Source organism: Salvia hispanica, chromosome 6, assembly GCF_023119035.1.
Source record: "Salvia hispanica cultivar TCC Black 2014 chromosome 6, UniMelb_Shisp_WGS_1.0, whole genome shotgun sequence".
Lineage (NCBI taxonomy): Eukaryota > Viridiplantae > Streptophyta > Magnoliopsida > Lamiales > Lamiaceae > Salvia > Salvia hispanica.
The window spans coordinates 29,297,155-29,317,133 of NC_062970.1; the positions used below are offsets into that span (position 1 = coordinate 29,297,155).

The 19,979-nt window shown below is 35.5% G+C and overlaps 2 protein-coding genes across 3 annotated transcripts; both read left to right on the forward strand.

The window, feature by feature from the left end:
* Positions 1–4,258: 4,258 nt before the first annotated feature.
* Positions 4,259–11,694, forward strand: LOC125193104. Its single transcript, XM_048090844.1, has 10 exons — positions 4,259–4,490; positions 4,600–4,667; positions 5,818–5,879; positions 5,965–6,114; positions 6,365–6,541; positions 6,916–7,128; positions 7,960–9,545; positions 10,343–10,408; positions 10,476–10,545; positions 10,771–11,694. Exons 1-10 carry the CDS (start codon positions 4,294–4,296, stop codon positions 11,386–11,388), a joined length of 3,207 nt encoding a protein of 1,068 aa, XP_047946801.1. The 5' UTR covers positions 4,259–4,293; the 3' UTR covers positions 11,389–11,694.
* A 2,677-nt stretch (positions 11,695–14,371) lies between these two features.
* Positions 14,372–19,380, forward strand: LOC125197109 (uncharacterized protein At2g24330-like). 2 transcript variants are annotated; one of them, XM_048095811.1, is made up of 6 exons: positions 14,372–14,548; positions 15,189–15,443; positions 16,302–16,446; positions 17,132–17,241; positions 18,448–18,871; positions 18,960–19,380. In XM_048095811.1, exons 2-6 carry the CDS (start codon positions 15,189–15,191, stop codon positions 19,193–19,195), a joined length of 1,170 nt encoding a protein of 389 aa, XP_047951768.1. In that variant the 5' UTR covers positions 14,372–14,548; the 3' UTR covers positions 19,196–19,380. The 2 variants fall into 2 exon arrangements, with proteins under 2 accessions (XP_047951768.1, XP_047951767.1); XM_048095810.1 differs by having other exon boundaries at positions 14,373–14,548; positions 15,186–15,443.
* The last annotated feature ends 599 nt before the right edge of the window (positions 19,381–19,979 follow it).

Below are 19,979 nucleotides of genomic sequence, written 5' to 3' on the forward strand. Positions count from 1 at the left end.
GGCTCGAATGGGTTGGTGGGTTAAGCGGGTTGGCCTGATGGGTTGCGGGTCCCCCGATGGGTTGCGACTAGGGGTGAGCAAAAAAATCGAAAACTGGATATCTGAACCGAATCAAACCGAAATTTCAAAATTCGGTTCGGTTTTTTTGGTTTTTCGGTTCGGTTCGGTTTTGAAAATACAAAATTTTAGTTTTTCGGTTCGGTTCGGTTTAGGAGGAAAAAAAAATGAAAAACCAAAAAATCGAATTATATTTTAAATATATTATTATATATTTTTATTCTATTAATTTAGTATATTTTTATATAATGTATATTATATATATTCTATTAATTTTATATTATATATTTATATTCTATTAGTATATATAAAATAAAATAAATTTTATATATAATAATATATACTATTTTTTCGGTTTTTTGGGTTTTAAATTTTGGTTTTTCGGTTTAGGTTCGGTTTTTAAGTTCGGTTTTCGGTTTTTCGGTTCGGTTCGGTTTCAATTTTAGCCTAAATTCGATTTTTCAGGTTCGGTTCGGTTTGGGCGCAAAACCGAACCGAAACCCGAATGCACACCCCTAGTTGCAACTTTTAATTAAAAATATTAAATTTTAGCGGTTTTTTAATTTTGAATTTCATATGGCACAATCATTAGTCTTCTCCATTCTACACTTTTCCACTCCATCCCACACTATTAACTTTCAAGTTCCATTTCGACTCATTATTTCATCGTCTCAGAATCTGCTCTATTGTCTTACTATCACCAAACTCAATCAGGACAAAATTAAGAACTAACCCATCAAAATCTCAATATGTGTATCATTTTAATAATGATTCATGTAAGGTATGATTATTAATTTTCATAAAGAATAAATAAAGAACAATGCCAAAATAATGATACAAACACAAGCATTAGATCAAATTGATTGATTTAATTTTGATTTATCTTTGGTTATGTTGTAGTTGATCGATATGAAAGGCTTCTCTCCAATTGACTAAAACTATGAAAATTAGAAGATTTTATATGATTATAAAACTAAGAAAAGAAAATTTTTAATCATTTTATAGAGAAAAATTTAAATACAAGAGACTATTTTAGAAAGTTTTAAAGCCCTAATAGCCCGATGAGTTAGCCTGAAACCCGGCAGGTTAGGTTTGGGTTAAAAATTTATGACCCGAAAAATTCATAACCCGAATAGCTTGCACCCAAATAGCCCGACAACCCAAATGGATTGGTCCGAATTCAAACGGGTTAGCCCAATTGACCTCCCTACCAACAAGTCGGCATGAATATAATAGCAACAAAAAGTCAATAGATACTTGCAAAAATGAGAGATTTCGGTGAAAGGGATTAATTTAGCTGACCTTTCGAAATATGGGTGCGAGGCATGCGAATTTTTCGGAATAAGGGATTTTCCATTTGTTATGCATTTTCTCTTCTTTTTATTGATTGTTTCGTTCCAAACATTTATTAATTGACCGAATTACCCTCTATAAATTTTAACACAATTTATAAAAAATCATCCGACCCCCCACTCCCACTCCTAAACTGCATGCCTCTTTCCACAAACCTGCCCCACCTTGTTCTCTCCTCTATTACACGCCTCTTTCCACAAACCTGCCCCACCCTATTCTCTCCTCCATTACAAACTTTTGAGAGCTCAAATCGACAAAGCTTCCGCCTTTGAAAGCTCCAATTTCTTCTCCTCAATCTCGCTCCAGCCAATCTCCAGAAACTCATCCGCCACCGTTAAATATGTCCCAATCCTCACATATTCCAGCCCGATCTCTGGCCAAATTGAGCGCAGATTCCTCTCCGGCCTGATCAAGAGGAATTTCATCTCTGGCCCCTTGGAGAATCAGTAAGATCAGCAGCAGCAAGGTACAAGCCCAAATCAAAGAAATGGGCTTTAATCAAGAATTTCAAGGGAATGAAAGCAATCACAGTCAGGAAAGTCACGATCATCAAAATATAGAGCCCCAAAATCACATTTAATCAAGTAGTAGTAATAGCGGGAACAGCAGCACGATCACGAGCCACAATTTGAGCACAGATATGAGCTTGATTGATGAAAACGAAGACGTTGGGGATGATCACATCCAAGAGATTAACAAACAGAAAGTTTCTCCCGCTGCCTGATTTTCTGTTGCAAAAAATCATCGATTTAAAATGGAACTGGTAGTTAGGAAGAGGGGAGGCGGCGCGTGGGAGGGTATGTATAGATTGGTCATGCGTCGCACATGCCACCTTCGTCCTCGTCGGCACTTTTGTCGGTGAATGCACCGTCGATCGTGGAATTTGTTAAAAATGGAGATTCAGAATAGACGGAGAAATCTTCATTGAAGAGAACAAAGAAAACTGCGATGAATTGCAGAAACCATTCGGTGAAGAGAGAAAACGAAAGGAGACAGAGAAGGGGAAATTTACTTTGTTGACTACATTTTTAATAATTGGTTACAACAAATTACAATAAGAAGCCTTATATATAGGCTAAGTAAAAGAACAAAAAACTAACTAATAAACCTAACTAAGTACATTTTATTTTCAATTTCAACACTCCCCCTCAAGATGGAAGCACAAACAAATGCTACCATCTTGGAAAGAAGCACCAAACTAAGAAACTACAAACAGGAAATTCCACTCATGATGCTGCTGACTGATGCTATATCAGTTCTTCCAAACTCTCTCCAACTGCTCTTGATAGGCTAGTGAACAACCATCAGCAGTAGCAACTTCTATGGATTTATTTGTGTAGCAATACATGAACACAACTTAGCTGAAAAACTTGAACTGCCAAATTTGATATCAACCCCCCCTTAGCAGAAAAACAACTTCATCATCATCTCATCAACAAAGGTTGTTAGGCTGCTCGGAAAGAATCTACTTGAGGCAACCATGCTCGAACAAATTTGAATTACTTCACAATCCTAACTGAGCAGTAGGCGTAGATATAAATTCATGACAATTGACAGGCCATTGCAACTTCCAATCCCTACCACAACAAAAAAATAGTAAACCATCTCCCTGCTTGAGCATCACTACCAAAAATTCACCATTTCTCTACAGCTTCATAGATCTTTATATGGCATTCAATCAAGAGTAGGCTCATCACTTGTTATAATGGTGAAGAGAGTTGAGCCAATCTCAATTCAATATCAGCCTTTACACATGATTAAAACACCTCACTCCAAACAACTAGATCAATCTCTACTACAGAAAACCAATTCACAATACTACACCATTACTCTTGGAAAATTCACCAAGAATACAAACAAATATCCTCCCAAAACACCAACCAAGTGGTATCAAAGAAATGGAGATTCAGAATAGACGGAGAAATCTTCATTGAAGAGAACAAAGAAAACTGCGATGAATTGCAGAAACCATTCGGTGAAGAGAGAAAACGAAAGGAGACAGAGAAGGGGAAATTTACTTTGTTGACTACATTTTTAATAATTGGTTACAACAAATTACAATAAGAAGCCTTATATATAGGCTAAGTAAAAGAAAAAAAAACTAACTAATAAACCTAACTAAGTACATTTTATTTTCAATTTCAACAGAATTCACGCTCTATGAGGATATTTCGGTTCTGGGTCAGAGACAGTTCGAAGAGTGAAGTGACAACGATGAACAATTTGCCCCTGGATCCTCTTCTTCAGCATAGCTTAGAAGATGCATTTTGATGTTTGATACCCTATTTCTCGTCCTTGCAATGTGCTTGCCAGTTTTCTTTAACACGAAATTACTGGCAATTTTGCAGTTCAAGTTTTTTTTTTCTTTTACTATGCAGTCTGATAAGTTTGATCCTTTTGAGTGTCCTGATTATTTTGAACATTGATTTAACTCGAGGTGAAATATTTCACTGAACAATATACAGATTCTTATTTATTTTTCTTGAGAAAAAAAAAGTTGGGGATGAGAGCGGAGGAGGGCAGAAGAAAGTTTGGAGAAAAGCTTATTTTTTTTATAAATTGTGTTAAAAATTTACGGAAGGTAATTTGGTCAATTAATAAATGTTGGGAACGAAATAATCATTAAAAAGAAGAGAAAATGCATTAAAAATAAAAAATCCCTTATTCCGAAAAATTCGCATGCGTCGGACCCATATTTCGAAGCCAGCGAAATTAATCCTTTTTTCCGAAATTTCCGAAGCCAGCGAAATTATCATTTTTTCTGAAATTTCTGTATAAAGAGGCTTAAATTTTCCCTCCCAAATAAGGCGCCAAAATCACAGTGGTCGGACTTGCTGAATTAGGGCTTCTAAATCCAACTAAGAAGAATCTATCTATCAAGAAATGGGGGATTATAGAGAGCAGATTGATGAGATCAATGGCCTTTTACTATCAGATGACAAAGCTCGGGCATACTCGAATCTACTACAATTGCAGGAAATATCGACCGCCGATTCTTCCGCCGTGGAGGCACTCGCCGGTTCATCTAGCACCATCATATCCTCCCTCGTCGCGGATATATCCTATAATGATGAAGAAATGTATGTGCCGTTTCGTTCTCTTTATTTTCGAACAAGTCTCATATTTTTGTATTGAAAAATTCATTATTAATTTCTTGTGATTTGCCACTCTCTCTTGGGTTATTATCAGAGCTGCGCAGGCTTTGAAGTGTTTGGGTTTTATGATTTACCACCCTGCTGTTGTGGCTTCCATCGGAGGTAGTTATTCAAAATTTTGAGCTTTGTGATGTTTTGCATCGATTTTCCTCTTTTTATTATTATGTTGATTTTAGAAAAAGTAAAGAAATATTGCACAGCCATACTTACCATTCCAGCAGTTCATAGAAAGAAAAGAACATCAACACATTTGTTGAGGCGTGATAGACTTGGAGGTGTATCCAAAAAGAGAAATTCCGGAAAAAGGGATTAATTTCGCAAGCCTTTCGAAATCAGGGATTAAATTCGCTAACGGGATCGACACATGCGAATTTTTCAGTACAAGGGATTTGGGCTTTTTTCTATTTTTTTTTTCTTTTTTTCTTATTTTTCCTTTCCAACGATTACAGATGGACCAAAATATCCACCTTCCACCCTCCTCCTTCACCGTGCCCCCACCTTCCTCTCTTTACCACTTGCCTCCACCCTCCTCCTCTCTTAACTGCTTCCACCCTCCCCTGTCACTAATTGCCCGAGTGGCTTCTGGCCATTTTATTCAACTCCCAAACTCCAATTGCTATGGTTTCCAAGACTGAAGTAAGATTGTTGTCTTACTTTTATAAAATTAGGGGCCAAATCCGAACAGGCAATTATAAGGAAAATTCATCCACAACAATATTCTACTCTTCAATACAAGCAGTGCATTTCCACAATATTTAGTTTATGCTCGTCTTCTTAGCATTAATTCAATTTAATTATCCATGTTTTCTGGGTTTTAGCAAATTAGGTCTTAGATTTTTGTTCTCGTGAAAGGTATGCATTGAAAGGGAAGAGGAAGAGGGTGGATAGTTTAGTCAATTCACAAATGATATGAAGGAAATAATTTTAAAAAAGAAGAGAAAATTTAGAAAAAAAATCAAAATCCCTTATTATGAAAAATTTGTATGCCTCGATCCCATATTCTGAAAGGTCAGCAAAATTAATCCCTAATTTCGAAAGGCTTGCGAATTTAATCCCTTTTTTTGAAATCTCTCATTGAGAAAATGGAACCTCATTGCTTAATAGCAAGAGCTTATTGTATTAATTTATGAGAAAATGGAACCTCATTGCTTAATAGCAAGAGCTTATTGTATTAATTTAACTATGGGAATCTTTACTGGAGAGATTGGCGTGAGACTATGAGATGAATGTTCTTTGTTTCTGCGTGTTATAGGTCGCGATGCTGATGTACTAATTGACTCCCTGGTTAAGGTCATCACAACAACTAAAATCAAGGTATGTTGGTTTGTTTTACATTATATTTAGGGTTGTGCTACTTTTGTAGGTGATGATTAACAAACTTTTGCTTTGTTGACTGCAGACTGTATGCAATTTAGGTGTGTGGTGTATATCAATCCAACAATTGAGTTCATCCATGTTGGATCAACACTTGCATTCTTTGCTAAGGGCAGTTACATATGCCCTTGACAATCCAATCGGTTCACTTTCAATAACTTTTGAGGCAATGCAGGTGTGTAAGTATTTTCATTTGACAACATTAACTTGCTTATCTTAAATACGTTGGATATTTTGCATAAAGCTTGCTTTGGCCTTGTAACATCCAGAAATCCCGTTCTGTTAATTGTCTTGTTAGGTAAAGATTGAATCTAGTTCTACTACTTGCAAAACTCCGTGGCTTACATCTCCATTATTCATCTTTGTATAATTTTTCCTATCTGACTCATTATGATTTTCATGACGATACTTATTTTATATAATAGGCTGTGGTGAAGTTGGTATCTTCGTTGACAGAACAAATGAGAGAGACTTCAAGTTTGTGGATTCCACCAATTTATAGAAGGCTTGTCAGTCTTGATAAAAGAGACAGAGATATGTCAGAGAGATGTTTGCTGAAGATTGGGCCCTTAATATTTCCTCCACCAGTTTCTCTCTCTAAGGTGCCATGTGATATATAGTTCTTTTGTTATCCATCAATTTGATTTCCTTTCCTTTTTCAAAATTTCAAAGTCACATAACACTTTTAGGTTTTAGCTCGTGTGAGGATATTCATTTGTTGTTTAGAATTTAGATACATATATAGATTGATTAACATTATTTTCTTCAATACCTAGTGCTTTTGGCAACTGATATCCTGTCATTTCAAACATTATATCGTCCGATACTGTCTTCACTTTTTGTCATAAATACTTCCATTTCATACCTTTTTCAATACTTTGCTTCATTTTTTTGTGAAGTTTTTTAACAACTTGAGATGAAGTAACATTGGACTGGCAATATCTAAAATTTTCCATACGTGGAACATTGGAAGCAGGCACTTGCTGTGGATATGAAGAAGAAATTGCTCGGCGCTATTAAAGAGTTGTTGGGCCAAGGCATGAAGATTCCTTGTCTGCAGGCATGGAGATGGTTTATTCGTTTGCTTGGGCCACATGCTTTGAAAACTAAACATTTGGTTAATGAAATGTTGGAAATTCTGAAGCTTACTTTCTCAGATTATGACTCACAAATTCAGATTGCATCCCTGGTATAATGTTGATTCATAGAGAGTTACAAATTTCATTTGCCTTAGGCATGTCTTTTCAATTCTGGTAACTGTGAGTACTTTTTTAACTGGATCAGCTAATATCTTTTTTGCCATATTCTTTCATCATGAAGTAATATTGTTTAAACAAAATTTGATATGATGGAAATGTTTAAACTTCCATTAGGTCTTTTCATCTGCTTGTTCATAGGGTAGTGCATATATGTTGAGATCTGTTTTGTCGAAAGTGATTAGCATGTTTTTCATCAGCATGATTCACGTTTATAATCATTTCTAGCCTTCCCATTTGGCTTTCAGTAAACATATTACTCCCTCCGTCCCGCTTTAGCAGTCCCATTGACTTTTCTGGCCTCTTTTTGTAAAAATAATAAAAAATAGTTAAAGTGGAGAAATGGTAAAGTAAGAGAGACAATTATGTAGATAAGACTCTTCTCTATATTATTATCTCTCTTAATTTACAATTTCTCCTTTTTAACTATTTTTTATTATTTTTACAAAAAAAGGCAGAAAAGTCAATGGGACTGCTAAAGCGGGACGGAGGGAGTACTATCTTCCCCACAGATTATCTTTTGAATAACTCAATTGGCTGAAGCAGTTTCATGGGTAGGTAAATTAGGTTTAACATAAAGAGAAACACTACCTATAAACTAGTTTCTTTTGTTTTAAATAACTTATTCTTCTTTCTCACAATCAGAATTATCTTTTGCAATAGAACAAGGAAGATAGCTTCTTTTGTTGGAGTTGGTTGGTGTTGCGTGGCCCATGTGGGTAGAATTTTTAATAGGATCTCAATTTCTTTCTTGCTCCTTGCAGGTCGCCTGGGAAGGCCTCATTGATGCTTTAATTGAGCTTGTAGTTCTCAACAACACCGAGGCTGAAGCTGAGAGAAATTTAAAAAAGATAAAGCTTATAATGGCACCCCTCATAGGAATTATGTCAAGTAAATGTGATGTATCTGTTCAGGCTTCCTGCTTGAGCACATGGTCTTATCTACTACACAAACTTGAAGATTCTGTTAACTGTCAGTCACTGATCATAACAGTCTGGGAGCCTATTATAGAAGTGGTCTTCCAAGCTGGACCAGATAATAAGAACATCTGGTTGTGGAATTTCTGTCTGGATCACTTACACTCTCTACTACGTGGAGTAAATCAGCAAGCATCTGGCAATCAACATAACAAGGAACCACTACTTTTACCTGATAAAAGTTCCGTAAACGGTCATATGGGTATTGAGAAGTGCCAATTAAGGCATTATCCATTAAAATGTTCACCTTGGAAGCTTTCTCAACTGGAGTTCTTAATTAAAACAATAACCATCATTGTAGATCGAGGATCAAATGAGAGTGTTGATCCTGAATTTAGAGAACTGACAAGTAATGCAGCTCTAAGGTTATTCGGATGTCTGCTAGAAGCAGTTCAGAGAGCTTTCAGATGTGTATCCATTACATATGACAAGGTTATGCAATCTCTTAATACTTTATTCGGATTCCTGGAGAAAATGTGTGATAACATGACTTCAAAAGTTGATAACAACTACTATGATCCTCACATATGCCTTCAATTTGTAAAGATGGTGACTGAGAGATTAGAACCCTCCATTCTTGAGTCTCCTCTCTACAAGGTGGGATCAGAGCTTAAGTGCATTAAAAACATGGAACTTGCTACTGAGACTACACATGGGTTGGTGGCAGATATCTGCTTTAGGGGTCTCGACGATAAGGTTCTTCCAGTTGTATATCTGAGTAACAACTATTTTTCTGTAGTTGCAAAGTCATTATCAAATGCCCCTGAGTGTGAATCTGTGTTTGAGCATTTGCAAGGATATCTGAAGTTTTTGTTAACTTCATACAACCCTCATGAAATTCTTCATGCGCTTACTTGTTCACTTTATAAGAACATCAGGCTTAACACCTTACAGAGCTGGGTAGTTGTAGCTAACTGTTTTAAAGAATTGATAGATGGCAAAAAGGATCCGTCACTATTGAGAATGGAGACTGACAACATTGGTTACTCTATTTTATTGCGCCTCTTGTCGTATCCATTTGCTTTGCTGTCAGTCTCTGATATAAATCCTGAGGTCCAGACTGTCGTGGATGCATGGGATTTGCTTTATGTGTCTGTTGACAGAGCCTCACAATGTCTCCATCTCCCTGCCAAGAGTTTCTCTGTAGATCTTTGTGCAGTACTAAATGGACTCATCGATCAAATTGCATCAGTTGACACCAGAAATGAGCTGAAAGAAAATAAATGCAGTGATGAATTTGTTCTACTCTACGGGAATGTTATGATATGTGTCATGAAGCAAATGGTTTGGGGTATGAGGTCGGAAGCCAGACATTATATGGATTCTGAATTCAGAAAATTCGGCTTCACGAGCTGGATGTTATTAGCAGCTCGGTAAGTGTGAATGCTGTTAAAAAAACATATACTCTTGAAATTACCACATGTTTTATTACCGACCAAGTACAGTTAAATACCTAGTATGCTGTTTTGACTTGTCTATTTTGTGATGGTCTTCTAAACTAAATATGGATTGTGCAGCCTCTCTCTGTAGTGGAACTTTCATCAAGAGGTGGAAAGAGTTTAAGAACCAGCATGATCAATATTATTGTAGATAAATCTGTATTTGATTTTAAATAATAATGGTCTTAAATTTTGGTATGGTGAACATGTACTATTATAAAAGTAAGACTGCTGAGTGCATAGTTGGAGCCTAGGGATCCCATTGGTGTTAAACAAATTTCTGCTGTGCTATGCATCAAACTGAATCTAGTTGTGGCCATTATGAAGTGAGGAATTATGTTACATTGTTGCAATAGCATGATCAAGTCAAAATGTGGAGAAATCTCCTTAGTCATGCATATATGCTTGGTTAAAATATTCTATTATAGGTGTTTGATAGAAAGTAGTTACAAAATGTGTAAAACTCATCACTTCTGGTTTTCTGTCTGCTACCCTTAGTGGTTTCTCACTCTCCAAGTTTTTGGGTGAACAATTCATTTCCCCTTGAACGCAAGTTATCTCGTTGTGCTGATGTGATATATGCTTATATTAATGCGTATTAGACATATAATGATTTAGGTTCTAAGAACCATTCGGTCTTGGAAATTTGAGACTGCATCATCTGTCAGATATTCTTTAATTATCCAGTCTAATTGTTTGTATAGATTTTTAACATCATGGGGATATTCCAGGTTTATGAAGCTTTTCTGGATGAATATACACAGAACTGGCCAATCCCTTCTCTCTGTGGCTTCAAGGTAGACTACAACTCGCCATCCATTTCCATTGATGAGCATGTCTTACATTTGCAATTCTTAATTTCAGATTTCTGGAGGAATTAGTCAAATTTGTTGCATGCCTACACCACAAGGAAGATGTTCTGATATTGGTTGAGGTCCGATTCTCATCTCTGCATTTTACTGTTGAATAAATAAATTTCTTTCCCCTAAACCTCATACCATGCCTTTAAAATAAGTCTCTACATTACATGCATCCATTAATTCTTGACATAGCACTTTCTAACATTTTCTTATTGATTAGGCTTCTGTTCATTTTTCTGCTTTTCCTTCCATTTGTGTTTTCGTAAGCAAATTTTGAATCTATCCTGTTAACTCCTCAGGCCGTATCAAGCCCATTGCTCGAATGGCTATCCGAAATGCATCTTCTCGACAGCAATTCTAGTCATAATCTTCAGATTTTATGGTCTCAAATGCTGAAATGTTTGCAGCAAGGTCAGCCATCAGTCCAGTTCGATTCTTCATTCCTCAATTTCCAGGCGCCGCTCCTTGAAAGAACTCTCGATCACCCTAATTCAGTCATCTCCGCAGCCACAACTAATTTCTGGAATTCAACTTATGGCCTCCAAAGCAAGCTTGAATTTCCTAAAGCCTTAGTTCCGACATTGGACAAGCTGTCCAGAAACGGTAAATTAAAAATATGCAGCAGAAATCACTACGCTACCAGCAGCCTAGACAAATACAAGGTGACGAATACTCTAAAGAAATGCTCAAAGAGAGTTGAAATGTTGAGCAATCCTGGTCACGGATCAAAGGGCTGTGAAAATATTAATCTGGGAGCAAAAAGAAAACGTGGTGAACTGACAGAACACCAGAAAGAGGTGAGACGAGCACAACAAGGACGCACAAGAGATTCCAGCGGGCATGGCCCTTGTATCCAGACTTACACTGCTCTCGATTTCTCTCAAGGAAACGAAGAATCTCAAGATAGCCAGAGATGATGAGAGAAGTTTGGTCATGTGAATTTTGAGTGATTTTTTAGTTTCCAGATTGCAGTTTACTTCAAGCTGTATATGATAGCACCAGACAACTGCAATCTGTTAAATTAAATGAGTTTTAGTAAACTAGTTAGATAGGTGTTGGAAGTTGTAGTTGCAAGTTATAAGTCTTTATCCATGCAAAAGGTTTCATTAGTGGGATGCTTCTTTCTACTTATTTAACTTAACTATACATATTGTAGTTCTGAATTGGCTAATTTGATGAACTTTTTTCTTTTTTGGTTATATTTGGTGTTCATTCATTTTCAACTTCGGAAACTGTTAACGGATTTGGCATTTTTTCAATCTGTACGAGGCCAAAAGTTTTTCAGAGTTTGTGTTATAAATTGCAATGTATTGATATCTCTCTCCTCTCTCTCCCTCTATATACATATTCTCATTTATCGTATTGTATTGTACTTCCTTCGTCCCCTAATAATCGTTCATTTTAATTTTGGCACGGGTTTTAAGAAATACTCCATCCGTCCACAAATAATGGACCACTTTTGTCATATTGGAACGTCCACAAAAAATAGATCACTTTCTTAAAATGGAAAGTTTATCTCTCATACTTTACTCATTTTTTCTCCCTATCTCTCTTACTTTACTTACTTTTTCTCCTCATTTCTCTTACTTTACCAATTCTACATTAAAACTTGTGACATACACAAAGTGATCTATTTTTGGTGGACGGAGGGAGTATAAAGGAAAGTGAGTTGAAAAAGTTTGTGGAATATGGGTCCCACTATTATATACTCCCTCTGTGCGCGAATAGGAGTCTCGTTTTTCTATTTTAGTTCATCCACGAATAGGAGTCCATGTTCACTTTCACCATAAATGGTAATAGGGTCTCACATTCCACTAACTCATTTCATTCACATTTCATTTAAAACTAGTATATACAAGTTGGACATCTATTCCACTAACTTTTTTCCACTCACTTTTCTTAACATTTCTTAAAACTCGCGCCGCTTATAAATAGGACTCCTTATTTTTAGTTAAAATTATTAATTTATATATTCTATTATAAAAAAGTTTTGTGTGAGCTGGCTCCATAGTTTTATTTCTATATATATAATTATATATAGCTATGAGTGGAGAAAGAATACATAAATTAATAATTTTAATTAAAATAATTTACTGATATTTAAAAATATAGATTTTAAATTTAATTTTATAAAATTATATCTGATATTGAAATAAAGAAATAAAGTGAAGGATGACCAATGGGAATTATAAAATAATTTTGAAATAATATCAGATTTAGTACATCATTGAAAAAAGTGAAAATTGTGTAAAGATGAAATTGCCTAGCAGCCCAAAAGGACATTTTCAGATGGAAAAATGCTAAAATGCTCGATTTTGAAATAAACTCTTAGTTCAGGGACTACTGTAGATAATTTTAAAATCCAAGAATTATTGACGAGATAAATCCAAGGAACCATTTTTATAGTTCAAACTTTAAAATAAATAGAAATCACGATCTATTCTTTCATTTCATTTAATGATACCAAAGAATAGCTTAAAATTCTAATCATTTTACTTTTCGATTTAGTAAACAATGTACAATGCTTTAATTGTAAGTTGAGCAAACAAAGAATTTCGTGCAAATAATTATTGAAAATTAATGGTTTTTAAATTAATTAGTGCACCTATAATATTATCCACCTAAGTTTATCAAAGTCAAAGAGGAGTAAATGTTTTGTTAAATAGCCTACATGCCGAGTATTAATGTGGAAGCAGCTACAACAACTCTGATTTATTGATTTCCCACTTCTATTCAACTAGATGCGCATATGCATTTGAATTTAACTTATTTGAACTTTGTATGAAAAATTGGGACATACTCCCTCGTCCCATAATAAGAATCATATTTAATTGGGATATGAGTTTTAAGAAATATATCAAAAAAATTGAGTTAAACAAGTTAGTGGAATGTGAATTCCACTATATATTAGTTTTATACATTACTTAATAAAATGTGTATGGAATAAATCGGTGAAATATGAGTCTAATTACCATTTATGATAAAAGTGAAATATAACTCTTATTGTGAGACAGACAAAAAAGCAAAATAGAACCCTTATTATGGGACGAAGGGAGTAAATAATTATATATAGGAGAGTGTTAAGGTGTCACCACCTCTTAAAGTAACAGCATACCAACATTCCTAGCCAATCATTTGTACACGTGGATGAATAATCAGCTGCCATGTGACAATAAAAAAATGTTTAAGGATAAAAAAAACGGCCAGCAATATTTTATACACTATACAACAATTTTTCTCGGACAGCAATATCCAACACGCTAGATAACAATCTATAGCATATTGAATATTGTTGTGTAGCGTTTATAGTATTGTTGTATATGTGGTGTCACGATGTCACTTTAAGAGGTGTTGTCATTTTAACACAAATTATTACATATATCTTCATCTTAGGTAATTTAAATAGTTTGTTTTAAACAACAAATTTTAAAAAATTGCATTTAAAGAATTGCAAAAAAAAAATAAAATACTACTCCCTCTGTTCCTTCATAATTGAGGCGAAACTTTTTGGTATGAAGTTTAGGAAAGAGATGTTGAGTGTGTTAAATAAATAGATAAAATGAAAAAAAAAGTAAAAATAATAAAGTAGTGAATAAAGTAAGAGGATGTAGAGTAAGAAAGAGAAAAATGTTACTGTATATGAAAATGACTCGACTATAAGAAAATTTCTTAAAATAGAAAAATAACACAACTATGAGGTAAACGCATGGGCAATAGGTACTCATATTATTGAGATACTAAATGAGAATCTGAAAATAAAATCTTGGACGGAAGAGGTATGTTTTTACAAATTGGGAGAGGTGGAAATTGGTATTAAAAGAATTGGGGGTTGTAAATTGAAATAATAAGAGAATACGTGATTTGCACGTGGGATGTAGATGACTTTCAAGGAAAAAAGCTCCTTTTCTTCTTCATTAGGGAACACGATCAACTGTTTCCAAAGCCCTCCATTTCCTATTTCTCATCATTTTCCATTTGGAAAAGGAATTTCGTCAGAATTCAATCCTCTCTCGCATCTCTCCCAATCGCGTTCTCTGTTTTCAGCGCTGCGTTTCGCCGCGCCGAATTCCATCGGAGGTAAAATATCAAATCAACCCCTACAATTTCGCCGCTTGGGGTTTATCTCTGTTTCTGTTTAAATTATCGATCCTTCCTTATCATATTGGAGTTTCTGTAAATGAAATGGTTTTTTCACTACATCTTTGGGGATAACTTTGATCATGTTCTGGAGCAAAGTTGATTTGTTGGTTTGGTATTTTTTATGATCTTGGATTCTGTCAGATTTGACTTTTTTGCTGTGTGATTCCCGATTTTGTTGTTATTTCCTTCTTCTCATCACAATTGTTTTTCCTTTTTTTTGATTGCGGCACTGAATTCATTTATTCCAATTTTCATTAGTATTTATCTGGTTTGGGTTTTGTGTTTGTGTTGTTGCCATCTCCCTTTTGTGATGAAACGTATCATTTTGACTTGGTTTGACTGAAGATGTCAAATTAACTAGTGACATAGTATTTGATTATTACTTCCAACTTCTTTAGCCACAATGCTAGTAAAAAACTGATCCCTTTTAGCTGAATAAGACTTGGAATATCTTGGGTGGAGGATCAAAAGATGCAGTATGGTTTTAGTTCAATCATGTTGAAGAAACTTGAAACAATTGTCTTGCTAATTTGGAATTTGTGAGAAACGTTCTAACCTGGCATGTGATATGCAGAAGATGGCTGAAGAATCCAAGAATGAGCAAGTGGAGCCTGTGACATCTACAGATACTGAGATTAAGAAGACCAAGAAAAAGAAAGGACTCCTATCTAGATTATGGGGAGCAGTATTTAGACTAGGTAGTGATGACTTTGAAAAGAGATTGCAACATATATCGAAGGAAGAGGCTACTGTTCTTTCCAGAATTACAAGGCGTTCGCAAAGTTCTCAGAGAACAACTAGGCAATTTATTATACTGTCAATTGTTTCGGAGGTAAGCCCTACCTTTTATGACTAATTTTAGGGAAAGAATTCCATGTCAGATCACCTGATATCAGATGTTACAAAAACTATTTTAGATTGTTACATTCCTAAACCGGATTATTACTTTTTGTAATATTCAACGAGTAATGTCTCTGATCCATATGCTGCTAATGTCTGTAAATGGTTGTCTATGTTTTTAATTATCACCCTCTGTACCCAGAAGATCTACTCTTCCACATAGTCTCTGTCTATGATGATGCCCTTGTTTACATGCAAACCAGGTTCTGAGTGCCCTAGTCTAGATGCTTGTCTTGCAAAATGGGTTTCCACTTGACAGCAGTTGCATTCATGCAAGAATATGATCTTTTGTATCATCGTTAGTCTCCATAATATGTATTTTTGGTTTTTTTAACTGAGGTTGATTTCAACTAACCAGGGTGTATTCATTTAAATCTCAGGTTTTGAATTTGTGGTAGAAATACTTTTTCTGCACTCTATTGCTCCATAACTCCATTAGTTTGAAAATCAGAGTGATCGTGTGTCTGTTAACTCTGAAGATCAAGTACCCCTTTAATTCCAATGGACTGCTTCTGATTATCAAATTATATGCTTATAAGGTAAACAAAGAATGAATTATGACGTGTTAAATCAAAGACAATTTACAAAATATGTGTGCGTGAGAGAGAGAGAGAGAGAGAGAGAGATTGAACAGTTTTCCTACTAATCTTGACTATTTTACTGCTAGATAAATGCACTACTATCCTGAATGCTTCTGTTTATAATGAATGTGCTGTTGCCATTATCTTCCCCTTGCTCCTGAAGATGGGTGATCCACATAATTGATTTTTACCCCCTTTCTTTATTCCAGGCAATTGCAGTAGGTTATGCTATAATGACCACAAGATCATTAGACTTGAATTGGCATATAAGGGCATTGAGGGTTTTACCTATATTTCTGCTGCCAGTATTATTTTTCATTATCTACTCAGCATTTAGAAGCTACACAAAGATGCGTAAGTATTTTTTAGTGCTCTTTGTAATGACTAACCGCAAGGTTATAGTATCTATCAAAATATGAAACTTGTTGCCTATACAAACAAACCTGCATTGTGACTGGAATAGACTAAGGATATTTGATTTCACTTTTGACTTATGCTATTTGCTTGTTTTAATGATAGAATTTATTATTTAATGCAAAAAAATCAACTTATATTACCAGGATTGTTGATACAGTTTCATGAAATTGCTTACTTTTGTTGTAACTTCTTGTATATGAGAGCAGCTTCCAAAAAAAATATGCTTTTGTGAAGTTTATTCTGACAAGGAGGCCATAAGTTTGAGCCGTAAGAACAATCTTGTGGTGCTTATGCATGTTGGATCTCCTGATAATTAATAAGGTTCTTCTTCTTTCTAAGGGCATTAAGTTGTTAATCAAGCTGCATAAAATTCTCAAATGAATCACAATTTATCTTATCTGCATTTTGGTGTCAAAATAATCATAGATCAAGTTGTTTTCAAAACTTTCGAATTGATGGATTTGAGATTATGATCAGACAAAACATCATGGGAACAGTTGTTTCTGTGTTATGGTAGAACTGTTGGTACTCCGTAGTTAGTAATCCAAATGTGACCTTGATTAGAGGCACCCTGCTATTGGCATTAATATTACTATTACATTTCTGAGAATCTTATTTACAGGTGATACAAAGGACCGCAAAACTTTGGAACACCTCCGGGCCGAGAGACAGGAGAAAATCAACGAACTGAAAGAAAAAACAAATTACTACACAACTCAACAGCTAATACAGGTAAGGAGTGAAGCTAGCTAGCTTTCTTGTTTAAATTGATTATTTCATATCTTGTTTTACACATCGGCAATCACCTCCTTTTTCCTGAAAATATGAGCTAGAGGCAAAGTCTTAAAATAGAACTTGCTATCTATAATAGAAGGTCATAATAGGTATGGTTTGAAGCAGTGGCAGGGCCATGCTGATGAGTGGTGGGGGTATTGCCCCACCTCAGTTTTGTTCAGTTATACTCTATGTATCCCTAAATATATACACTCCCTTCGTCCCCTAAAAATAGAGACTTTGGGGACAACATGGGTTTAAATGTGAAATTGGTAAAGTATGAGAGAGAGAGAGAGAGAAAAAATAGTTGAAGTAGTCTTAGTGGATAGTGGGACCCACTTCATTTGTAGTGTAATGTGTGAAAAAAATTTCAAAAATAGAAGTGGACTAATTTTGGTGGATGGACCAAAATGGCAAAATAGATTATTTTTAGGGATGGAGGGAAAAAGCATAATCCCCCCCCCCCCTAGCAATAAAACTGTTTATGCATAAAAATTAATTATAAATCTTGCCCGCCTTATTATTGGGGAATGGGGACTGGCTCTGTCATTAGTCTGAAGGCCCTTTTTCTTGTGTCAGATTATATTATGATCATGGTATGAAAAAACCTTCTATTTTCATTTAATGACAACTGACAAGGCGGACCTCATCTTTAACCAAAAATTATTTTGACCTCCCTTCACTCTAAACTGTCCCAGTATTAGGCACTGCATCGTATGGCTGCAATGTTTGCAAGTCATCATTTTTACGTAATAACACTGCAAAAGCCAATAACAAATGGCTGTGGTTATTTTTTACTTGACAAAGCTCGTGGGATGATGGGAGGAACAAGGATATCTACTTTCATTTAGACCAAAACATAGATTGACAATACTTATAGGTTTAAGTCACCTCGAGAGTTACTAAGTGTGTGAGTCATTTGTATTTCTTTTAATAATAAATTTGAAATAATAAAAAAGAAACGGAGTATATGATTTGAGTATTTGAAGGATTAGATAATCATACAAGTTCCATTAAGTTGTAGATTAGTCTATATCATTTATCTAAGTTATCACTCAAAGTTTACGTCCTAGTGAGTATATTGTATAACTCCAATTTCAAGGAAGGTTCTCCTGTTATTATCAATAAGATTTATTAGATTCTTACATGGAGTCTTCAGTGCAGAGGTATGACCCTGATCCAGCAGCCAAAGCAGCAGCTGCAACTGTACTGGCGTCCAAGTTGGGTGCAGATTCCGGCCTGAAAGTATATCTGGGAGATGATCAAAGCCACGTTGCCACTGCCGGAAAGAGCAATGATGTGGAAGTTGCAGCTACTGCTGGACTACGGAATAGAAGGCAGTCCCACTCGAGAACCTATAGCACGGAAAGCGGATTTACTGAACATCCTGAAGAAGCTATGCTTAGCCCATCTGGGGTTGATGATGTAGGCATGTCTCATCAACACCCAACAGTTGTCGAGCATCATCCTCAATCAGGCCCGAATGCACACGATGGAGGTTGGATTGCTCGAGTTGCTGCATTGCTTGTGGGAGAGGATCCTTCCCAATCCTATGCTCTAATATGTGGAAACTGCCATATGCACAACGGTAGATAGAATCTTCGTGCACCTATCTATATGAACTGAATCCATGTGGTACAAGCAGGTTAATATGCTATATATCCTTGTATTTGTAGGGCTGGTGAGAAAAGAGGAGTTCCCATACATCACTTACTACTGCCCACATTGCAATGCCTTGAATCGGCCAAAGCAGGCCGATGATCATCTCTCAGGTACCAGTTCCCCCGTTCTAACCTCTAAGGCATCTGTGCTCTCGGAAGCTGCACCAAGTGAAGGAGGTTCAGTGGCGGATAAGGCCTCGCAGAGCAGTACTCCTCCAGCCGCTCATGCTGAAGAAATATCTGAAAGTTGAGTGTTTCATGATTGTCTGTGTGTGTGACTGTGTGATTGTGTGGTAAGAGAAGTATGAGCTTCACTTTCCTCTTTGATGCGAAAAGTGTCAGTAAACATGGCAATATATGTAATTTTATAATCTCACTACCTTCTTTCTCTTCTGTTCTGTCCACTTCTATAAATCTACATTTTGTTGTTCTTGTACATTATGTTCTGCAAATTGCAAAATGTGTTGGGTTGGTTGAATTGAAATGAAAATCAGATGAATGAATTGTCTTTTGTTTGCGTGATATTCAGTCAGCATCATAGATCAGAACAGGAAAATCAGTCCATTTCAGTAAGCTCTGATGGAATGAGAGAAACTTAAAAGATTATTTAGGGCAAATTTGATGCGGCTACCATTTAAATTAGTACCTCTATTCCAAATAAAAATATAAGTGTGTCATAATTAGAAGCAATCATGTTACAATTACATAAAGAAAAATGACTTGGAATCAAAACTCGGGAAATCCAATCAAAGATTGACAGCACCGATATTTTATATTGTATCTAGACGTAAGACGTATATGCTTTGGATGACCGAACCCTTCAAATATAATGTATATTCCATAATTAATACAATAAAAATATTGTATGACCCCTAAGTGATTAATTGCAGCTTAAAGAAAATTACTTTTCTAAGATGGCTTTTCATTCGATACTCATCTAGAACTCCTTTATGACCGTCAATATTTGATATTATTCTAGACTAATTCGATGGAGTAAATTCGACTTGGTAATAAAATAAATTTGGATTTTTTCTC